General features: G+C 48.4%; 1 protein-coding gene across 2 annotated transcripts in view; it reads right to left on the bottom strand.

Moving 5' to 3' along the window:
• Window positions 1-8,054, bottom strand: part of SIRT3 (sirtuin 3) — a 23,553-nt gene that overhangs the window by 14,911 nt on the left and 588 nt on the right. The window contains exons 1-4 of one of the 2 annotated variants that reach the window (XM_011929973.1): window positions 7,921-8,048; window positions 5,567-5,758; window positions 5,224-5,456; window positions 2,473-2,573 (exon numbers count right to left, since the gene is read on the bottom strand). In XM_011929973.1, coding sequence (XP_011785363.1) covers window positions 2,473-2,573; window positions 5,224-5,456; window positions 5,567-5,613 — 381 coding nt within the window. In that variant the 5' untranslated portion in view covers window positions 5,614-5,758; window positions 7,921-8,048. Of the gene's footprint in view, window positions 1-2,472; window positions 2,574-5,223; window positions 5,457-5,566; window positions 5,759-7,920; window positions 8,049-8,054 lie in introns of those variants that run through there. The other variant, XM_011929974.1, reaches the window with a different exon arrangement.

Below are 8,054 nucleotides of genomic sequence, written 5' to 3' on the forward strand. Positions count from 1 at the left end.
CGGGCGAGGTGGCGGGCACCTGTAGTCCCAGCTACTCGGGAGGCTGAGGCAGGAGAATGGCGTGAACCCGGGAGGCGGAGCTTGCAGTGAGCCGAGATAGCGCCACTGCACTCCAGCCTGGGCGAAAGAGCGAGACTCCGTCTCAAAAAATAAAATAAAATAAAATAAAATAAAAAATGGAAAGTAAGTGTTGGGATATGGATAAGAGGAGACCCTTGCACACTGTTGGTGGAATGTAAAATGGTCCAGCTTCTGCAGAAAACAGTATATTCGCTCCTCAAAAAGTTAAACACGGGCTGGGTGCAGTGGCTCACAACTGTAATCCCAGCACTCTGGGAGGCTGAGGTGGGCGGATCACCACGTCAAGAGATCCAGACATGCTGGCCAACACAGTGAAACCCTGTCTCTACTAAAATACAAAAATCAGCCAGGTGTGGTGGTGGGCGCCTGTAGTCCCAGATACTCAGGAAGCTGAGGCAGGAGAATCGCTTGAACCCTGGAGGCGGAGGGTACAGTGAGCCAAGATTGCGCCACTGCACTCCAGCCTGGTGACAGAGCGAGACTCGTCTCAAAACAAACAAACAAAAAAGTTAAACATGGGCAGGGCACAGTGGCTCATGCCTGTAATCCCAACACTTTGGGAGGCCGAGGCGAGTGAACCACCTGAGGTCAGAAGTGCAGGAGCAGCCTGGCCAACACGGTGAAACCCCATCTCTGCTAGAAATACAAAAACCATTAGCTGGGCGCAGTGGCTTAATAGTACAAGGTTTTCTTCTGGGGTAATCAGCATGTTCTGGAACTTGATAGAGATGATGGGTACCCACACTGTGAAGGTACCAAATGCCAATGAACTGAACACCTTAAAATAGTTAAATTTATGTTATGTCACATTCACCTTAATAAGCTGGGTGGATCACTTGAGGTCAGGAGTTCGAGACCAGCCTGGCCAACATGATGAAACCCCATCTCTACTGAAAATCCAAAAACAATGGGCCGGGCGTGTTGGCACACGCCTGTAGTTTCAACTACTTGGGAGGCTGAGGCAGGAGAATTGCTTGAACCCGGGAGGCAAAGGTTGCAGTGAGCAGAGATGCGTGCAGCCTGGGCGACCAGAGCAAGACTCTGTCTCAAAAAAAAAAAAAAGAAAAAAAAAATTCACCTCAATAAAAAATAAGTAGATAAAAAAAAGTCCTGTGCCATGTCTCCATTTCAGAGTTTTACCTTTATTTAAGATTTTTTCAACTCTATCCTATTTTATTTTAAGAAACCCATTCTACAGAAATACAGAAGTACATAGCAGCATAAGCATAGGTATCACTGTTACATTTTTAATAGCGAAAATTACATACATCAAAGAATGTCCCACAATACGTGAATGGCTAAATGTAATACTCTATAGTTAATAAAAACAGTAAGCAGAACCGTGGGTGTTGACACAAGAGATCCATGAAACTGCTCAGTAAAAAATCAAGCTGTAGAATACTGAGCTTAAAATAACCCCATTGCTGAAATTTTTTGTTTTTTTTTTGAGACGGAGTCTCGCTCTGTTGCCAGGCTGGAGGGCAGTGGCATCATCTCGGCTCGCTACAACCTCTGCCGCCCGGGTTCAAACCATTCTCCTACCTCAACCTCCCGAGTAGCTGGGACTACAGGCGCCCACCACCATGCCCGGCTAATTTTTGTATTTTTGGTAGAGACAGGGTTTCACCGTGTTAGCCAGGATGGTCTCGATCTCTTGACCTCGTGATCTGCCTGCCTTGGCCTCCCAAAGTGCTGGGATTACAGGTGTGAGCCACTGTGCCCAGCCTGAAAAAAAATTTTTCAACTCTGTGTAGGTGGATGTACATAAATACGTGTAGCACGTTTATATAAACATATCACTTTTTTTTTTTAAAGGCCTGGAACATTATACACCAAGCTGTTAAAAGTGGGCAGCAGGGGCTGGCGTGGTGGCTCATGCCTGTAATCCCAGCACTTTGGAAGGCCAAGGTGGGCGGATCACCTGAGGTCAGGAGTTCGAGACCAGCCTGGCCACCATGGTGAAACCCTGTCACTACTAAAAATACAGAAAAAGAAAAAAAAAATTAGCTGGGTGTGGTGGCACATGCCTGTAATCCTAGCTACTTAGGAGGCTGAGGCAGAAGAATTCCTTGAACCCAGGAGATGGAGGTTGCAGTGAGCCAAGATCACCCCACTGCCCTCCACCCTGGGTGACAGAGCAAGACTCCGTCTTGAAAAAAAATTAAAAAGTGGGCAGCTGGAATTGGCTGAAGGGAGATTCATTTTCCCTATATATTTCTATATTGTCTTAAATTTTTTTACAAACATGTATTAATTTTCTAATTTACAAATAAAAATTTTCACACTATTACTGTTCAACTGTCCTTTCGAGACAATGCTTATGAAATACCACTTTTCCAGATCACCCCAACAGCAAACTGCAGAAGGATAACCAACAGCAGGATAACTCACCCGAAAGTCCTCCCCTGGGAAGGGTCTTCGGCAGACTGTGCAGGTGGCAGAGGCAAAGGTTCCATGAGCTTCAACCAGCTTTGAGGCAGGGATGCCCGACACTGAAATTCAAGCCAAAGCTAAGTGTTGCTGCTGCCTCCGAGATGAGCACGCAAGTCCCAGAGCACAACTTCTGGGCTTGGCAGGCCTCCTGGAAGGAGGCACAACCCCTTGGGTTGCGATGTCCTCAAGCCTAGTGTTCATGCCCATATCACCTACATGCACCACCAACCAGAATAAGGCAGGGGAGCAAAGGGGCTCCAGCTGGAGCCAAATCACGGTTAAAACAAAGCCTGTCAAAACTCAGTACAAAACACCATTTGATAAAAGCTCAAATAAAATTATATCCAGTCGAGCACGGTGGCCCATGCCTGTAATCCCAGCACTTTGGGAGGCCGAGGTGGGCAGATCATTTGAGGCTAGGAGTCCGAGACCAGCCTGGCCAACATGGTGAAACTCTACCTCCACTAAAAATACAAAAATTAGCCGGATGTGGTGGCGGGCACCTGTAGTCCCAGCTACTCGGGGAGGCTGAGGCAGGAGAATCGCTTGAACCTGGGAGGTGGAGGTTGCAGTGAGCTGAGATAGTGCTACTGCACTCCAGTTTGGGAGACAGAGAGAGATTCTGTCTCAAAAAAAAAAAATTATATCCAATATCAGGCTGGGCACAGTGGCTCACGGCTGTAATCCCAGTGCTTTGGAAGGCCAAGGCAGGAGGATCACTTGAGGCGAGGAGTTTGAGACCAGCCTGGGCAACATAGTGAGACTTGTCTTTAAAGATTTTACAAATTAGCCAGGCATGGTAGCGCATGCCTGTAGTCCCAGCTAGTCCAGAGGCTGAGGCAAAAGGATCACTTCAGCCCAAGAGCTCAGGCTACAGTGAGCTATGATCATGCCACTGCACTCTAGCCTGGGCAACAGAGCCAAGACCCTGTCTCAAAAAATTGTATCCAATATCTAGGAACACATTTTCTATTCCTTTTTGTTTTTCTTTTTTTTTTTGAGACGGAGTCTCGCTCTGTCGCCCGGGCTGGAGTGCAGTGGCCAGATCTCAGCTCACTGCAAGCTCCGCCTCCTGGGTTCCCGCCATTCTCCTGCCTCAGCCTCCCGAGTAGCTGGGACTACAGGCACCCACCACCTCGCCCGGCTAGTTTTTTTTTTTGTATTTTTTTAGTAGAGACGGGGTTTCACCGTGTTAGCCAGGATGGTCTCGATCTCCTGACCTCGTGATCCGCCCGTCTCGGCCTCCCAAAGTGCTGGGATTACAGGCTTGAGCCACCGTGCCCGGCCACATTTTCTATTCTATACCAAGTTAAAATGAGGATATAAATATCATGAATTCCAAAAGAACGGCTTGGTAGAAAAACAGACAAAAACTGACTTCCTATGAAGATTGTGTTAGTATTGTCACGGTCCCCGCTGTAGGCGGCTTCCCAAGTCCCCGTCGCTGCCCTAACTCAGCAGTGCTGAATCTCACAGCCAGGAGCTCCCGCCTTCCCACAAGGCCTGCCCTGCTGCACTTCTGGGAGAAGAGACCACCAACACAGGGTATCCACTGCTGCCTCTGTGGTTCCCAGCTAGGGGTCCTTCTGGCAAGGAGACACATTCCTGGAGCCAAGGTGTCTCCTCTCTTTCACTGACAACCCATCAGCAGACTGGCTGAGACGCTCCGGCTCCCGGAGAGCTGACTGTCCCAGCGCCTGTCTGCAGCACCGCACGTAAGGAAAAGGCCCCACCAAGTGCTTCCGTAAGGTGCACGGCCAGAAGGTGGCACAACCTGTGAACCGCTGGTTTGGGCACCATGTGGATACAGCCAAGAAATCACCACAGACTGGGTGTGACAATATTAAGGAATTACTAGTGATTCTTTAGCGTGAAAATGGTATCAGAGTTGGTTTTTTTTTTAATTATTTTTATTTTTGTTTATTTCTTTGAGACAGAGTCTCCCTCTGTCACCCAGGCTGGAGTGAAGTGGCATGATGTCGGCTCACTGCAACCTCCGCCTGCTGGGTTCAAGAGATTCTCCTGTCTCAGCCTCCCAAATACCTGGGATAACAGGCACACACCACCATGCCTGGCTAATTTTTTGTATTTTTAGTAGAGACAGGGTTTTGCCACGTTGGCCAGGCTGGTCTTGAACTCCCGACCTCAGGTGATCCACCTGCCTCGGCCTCCCAAAATGCTGGGATTACAGATGTGAGCCACCACACCCAGCCGGAGTTCTTTTTAAAGTATCCTCTAGAGATATCCATTCATGTGTTTATAGATTATTTCTAGATTAAATTTATGATATGAGAGGTTTGCTTCAAAATAATCTGGGGATTTGGAAGAAGGTGGTGAGGACGCAGGAAGGACTGGCTATGTGCTGGTGATGAGGACAGGATGGTTCATTACATTTTTCTCTTTGTGTGTGCTCAAAAAAGTTCCATAATACAATTTTTAAAAGAGAGAAGACAAAAGAGAGATCATACCAGATTGGCAAAACAATGTCAACTTCTGCCTAAAATACACAGCTCTGCAGGTATGTAGGAGAACAAGCAGCGGCCTTTAAACACCCAGAGGACATTTTCCTTGGGAACAAAGCCTTAACTAGTTGGCTCAAAAACAGTCCCAAGGAAGAAGCATAAGCACTAGGTTTCGGCCGTCCCCAGAAACAGGCACCTGAGCCTTCCCTGTGAGAAAAAGAATGTGTGCGACTGACAGAGGGCTCACCTCTCTCAAGCCCATCGATGTTCTGCGTGTAGAGCCGCAGAAGCAGCCCCTTGTCATGAAGCAGCCGGAGGAAGTAGTGAGTGGTGTTGGGCTTATAGTTTCCAGGGTACAGCTCCTTGGCCAAAGTGAAAAAGGGCTTGGGGTTGTGAAAGAAGAATGGGAGTTCGAAAATGGCCTCGGGGTACGGAAGATCGTACTGCTGGAGGTTGCTGTACAGGCCACTCCCCGGAGATCTGCAGGGAGAGAAGACAGAGGCTCTGAGGCCTTTGCAAGAAACTGGGCAGTGGGGAGGGCAGGAGGCAGGGGAGGGGAGTGCAGAAGGCAGGTGGGACTGGGGCAGTACCTGAAGTCTGGAATGCCACTGGGTGTGCTGATGCCGGCTCCCACCATGGCCACCACCCTCTGGCAGGCTCTGGCCCGAATCAGCTCAGCTACATCCTGCAGGGAAAGCTTCCCCTTGTCACTGTCGCCTCCACTTCCAACAACACTTGAAGCACCCACAGAAAAAGATATAGGCCTTCTTCCACCTTTAATACTGACAGAAAAAAAACACAGCAGCAAAGGAAACAGATAGCAACCAGTCTCAGGATAGCAAGAGCATGGTTCTGCCCTCTACACCACCCCCACCATCGAGAATGACCATGTATGTCCCCACAGGCCTCTCAAAATAATCACCTTTCTCAGATGACTAGTGGGCTACAATGGAAAGCAGTCATAAATCAGAATCAAGACTTATTTGGGAGCAAAAAACTCAGATTAATGGGAACTGTGCTTATGTCATAATTCAGTACACTCAGTAGGCACTCAACTCTCTGAGTGCAAACCTCCAAAGCGGTTTTCTAATGAAAACTGGGCAAGTAGTCAAGAAGCAAAGAGGGAAAACCCTGGCTCTAAAACCATCTCACCACCTACTAAACGCCCCATTTCAGACATCTATTAACTTAAAGTCATTCCTCAAATAGCTACCGTGCTGCTACTACGCATGAACTGTTAAGAGAAGCACAAAGGAATGAAAGTTATCACGGCTGTTAAGTGCCTGCTGAGGGCAAGATATCACGAAGGGTGCCTGAGTACATTTCTCATCTACGTAAATAAAATGTTTGTGAGTCACTGAAAAACACATAAACGGCGTTTTACCAAATGTCTAGAACATCAGATGTATGGCTTCAAGTATATGCTGCATGGTGTGAAATTCACTGGGAGTGGGGGACCCTGAGGGGCAGGCATGGGGGCAACATGGGAGGGACACTGTGCAAAGGACACAAAGAACAAATTCAGAGAGCTCAAAAATCCAAAGCCAAACTGCAGAAAGCCCATGCAATGGACTCTTCATAGGGAGCCCTGTGCCTCCTGGTTTAGAGCCAGTGGTAGCAAGGATGTGTTTAACAGTCTTGTAGAGTATCACCGATACTAGAATGCGCTCCATGTGTTTGTCGGTCCTGGTCCCTGCGCCATCCATAGCACCTAGAACAGAGTCTGGCACAGAACAAGAGCTCAGTCAGGGCTTCTTGGATGAATGACTGACTCTTCAGGATCTTTTGTTTGAGACGGAGTTTTGCTCTTTCGCCTGGGCTGGAGTGCAATGGTGCAATCTCAGCTCACTGCAACCTCCGCCTTCCGGGTTCAAGTGATTCTCCTGCCTCCGCCTCCCGAGTAGCTGGGATTACAGGTGCCCGCCACCACCCCCAGCTAATTTTTGTAATTTTAGTAGAAACGGGGTTTCACCATGTTGGCCAGGCTAGTCTCGAACTCCTGACCTCGTTATCCACTTGCCTCATCCTCCCAAAGTGCTGGGATTACAGGCGTGAGCCACCACACCCAGCCGACGTTTCAGGATCTATTAAACTTTTTTTTTCTTTTTTTTCCCAGGTAGATAAGAGTCTTGCTCTGTCACCCAGGCTGGAGTGCAGTGACTCAATCATAGCTCACTGCAGCCTTGAACTCCTGGACTCAAAGGATTCTCTTGCCTTAGTCTCAGGAGTAACTGGGACAACAGGCTTGCGCCACCATGCCCGGCTAATTTTTAAATTTTTTGTAGAGATGGAGGTCTCATTATGTTGCCCAGGCTGGTCTTGAACTCCTGGCCTCAAGCTGATCCCCCTGTCTCAGCCTCCGAAAGTGCTGGTATTACAAGGGTGAGCTACCACTTAAAGCCTCACTTTTCACCAATATTTTCAGCAGTTGTGTCAGACAGCATCAAGTCAATGTACCATTATTTACTTAAATATTCATCCATTATAGGGCATTTGATACCTAACAACCATGGACCTTAAGATTTTTCCTATGTAGGCTCAGCTCTTAGATGCAATTACTATAGAGACGGGTATGATCACATGCTGGTGGGAGTATTAATCGCACAACATTTATGAGGGATAATTAAAGCGTTAAATGCATATACTTTTGGACCTAGCAGTCCCAGTACTAGGAATTTATGCAAAAAGTGAGGTGCAAACAAGGTTATTCACCACAGCAGGATGTAAGTAACTAAAGGTTAGAAGGTATTTCAACGAGGGAATGGTGAACTAAATGACAAAACCCAGTAAGGGACGTCCACAGATCAGCGTAACGACGGAGGCCCCGGGTGTTGAAACGGAAGTAACTCCCAGACATGCCTCAAAGGAAACACGGCAAGGTGAGAAAGGGGGGCGAGGTGTCGACAACGAACACGCAAGAAGTGCTTGTCCTTGCCCAAAATACCTCGAAAAGAAGAAACCGGGAGCTGCTGCCCTCGGCTGCCTCCGGAATGCCCTGGGCACCGCGGGTCTGGGAGGCCTCTGCAAGGGGCGCGCCGGGTCCAAGGGCTCACCGCGGACCCCGCGGCTGCCTCTCGG

Source organism: Colobus angolensis, unplaced genomic scaffold (assembly GCF_000951035.1).
Source record: "Colobus angolensis palliatus isolate OR3802 unplaced genomic scaffold, Cang.pa_1.0 Scaffold84, whole genome shotgun sequence".
In the NCBI taxonomy this organism is placed as follows: Eukaryota; Metazoa; Chordata; class Mammalia; order Primates; family Cercopithecidae; genus Colobus; species Colobus angolensis.